At 34.7% G+C, this 1,412-nt stretch overlaps 1 protein-coding gene across 1 annotated transcript; it reads right to left on the bottom strand.

Moving 5' to 3' along the window:
• Positions 1 to 228: 228 nt before the first annotated feature.
• LOC120267278 lies at positions 229 to 1,182 on the bottom strand. The gene is made up of 2 exons (XM_039274952.1): positions 1,002 to 1,182; positions 229 to 650 (listed from the first exon to the last, which is right to left on the bottom strand). The coding sequence occupies exons 1-2, from the start codon at positions 1,180 to 1,182 to the stop codon at positions 229 to 231; spliced, it is 603 nt and encodes a 200-aa protein (XP_039130886.1).
• Positions 1,183 to 1,412: the final 230 nt, after the last annotated feature.

The following is a 1,412-nucleotide window of genomic DNA, read 5'->3' as shown; positions in this document are numbered from 1 at the left end:
ACACATTGTTGATTAAAATTTTAACAACAAAAATAAAATTACTTAATTAAAAATTTTACATTAAAAATCATAAAAAAAAATATACAACAAATGCATAATATTACAACATAATATTACGAAAGAAACATCATCTCAACAGTTTTAAGAATATTCAGAATTAGTATATTGCTCCCACAAATGCTCTATCAATGCATTGCGAAGTGCAAAGTGAGCTTCTTTGTCTTTAATTTACTTATATCGAGCCACAAACTTTTCAAATCGAGCATTTTCATCTTTGATGACTTCCACAGTTGGTCCAGGCATATCTGTCGATTCTACAACTGGTGCACTGAGATCTCTCTCATCCTCAACTATCATGTTATGCATGATAATACAAGTTGTCATTATGTCACATAACACATTCTTACTCCAAAAACGTATAGGTCTTGCAACAATTGCAAATCTTAATTGTAGAACTCCAAAGGCACATTCCACATCTTTCTTGCAGGATTCTTGTTTCATGGCAAAGTACTTCTTTTTCCAGCTACGTGGTTCATGAATAGTTTGCACAATAGTTGACCATTTAGAATATATGTTATTAGCTAAATAATATCCCATGTTATATTCTTTGCCTTGAATAATATAATGAGTAGGAGGAACAATACCTTGAGCTAAATTAGAAAGTAAATGAAATGATATTAACACATTTATGTCATTACTCGTACCTGGCATCCCAAAATAAGCATGCCATATCCAAATATCATAATCGGCAATTGCTTCAAAAATAATGGTTGGTGACCCATACCGACCTCTGTATTGGCCAGCCCATGCCGTGGGACAATTTTTTTTACTTCCAATGCATACAATCTAGACTATCCATCATTCCAGGAAAACCTCGTTGTTAGCCAATGTGTAGCAACCTTGCGATATCATTGGCATTGGGAGTTCAAAGATATTGACTCAAAAAAATCTCCACAATTGCACGACAAGATCTCTTCAAGCTTTCAATGGAGTTGACTCACCAATTTTGACATACTCATCAGTAGCATCTGCTGATAAACCATATGCTAGCATCCGGAATACGGCAGTTACTTTTTGTAAAGGTGAAAACCCAAGTCTACCAAGAACATCTCTTTGTTGTTGAAAATAGTTATCGTGGCTTTGAACTGCATTCAGTATCCGAAGGAACAAAGATCGAGACATTCGATAACGTCGTTGGAACATATTTTCATTATATCGGGGGTTTTCCAAAAAATAATCATTGAACAAGTTTTGATTTGCCGCTTCACGATCTCGATGTATCACTCCATGGACAACTTCGTTGTTATGAAGTATGAGAGCAATTTGCATAATCCTATTATTATTATGAATCATTCGACAAACTATTTCATCTTCTGATAGCGCCATATGAGGAGTCTCCATGACTGCATCTT

Source organism: Dioscorea cayenensis, chromosome 8, assembly GCF_009730915.1.
Source record: "Dioscorea cayenensis subsp. rotundata cultivar TDr96_F1 chromosome 8, TDr96_F1_v2_PseudoChromosome.rev07_lg8_w22 25.fasta, whole genome shotgun sequence".
Taxonomy (NCBI): Eukaryota; Viridiplantae; Streptophyta; class Magnoliopsida; order Dioscoreales; family Dioscoreaceae; genus Dioscorea; species Dioscorea cayenensis.
This window is presented reverse-complemented; position numbering and strand designations above follow the sequence as displayed.

What these genes read in the sequence shown, in the direction of transcription:
- LOC120267278 (XM_039274952.1), bottom strand. Translation starts at nt 1,182, where the DNA reads ATGTCTCGATCTTTGTTCCTTCGGATACTGAATGCAGTTCAAAGCCAC. An exon ending in TGATGAGTATGTCAAAATTG is followed by an intron (nt 651 to 1,001) that starts GTGAGTCAACTC and finishes TTTCTAATTTAG; the next exon opens with CTCAAGGTATTGTTCCTCCT.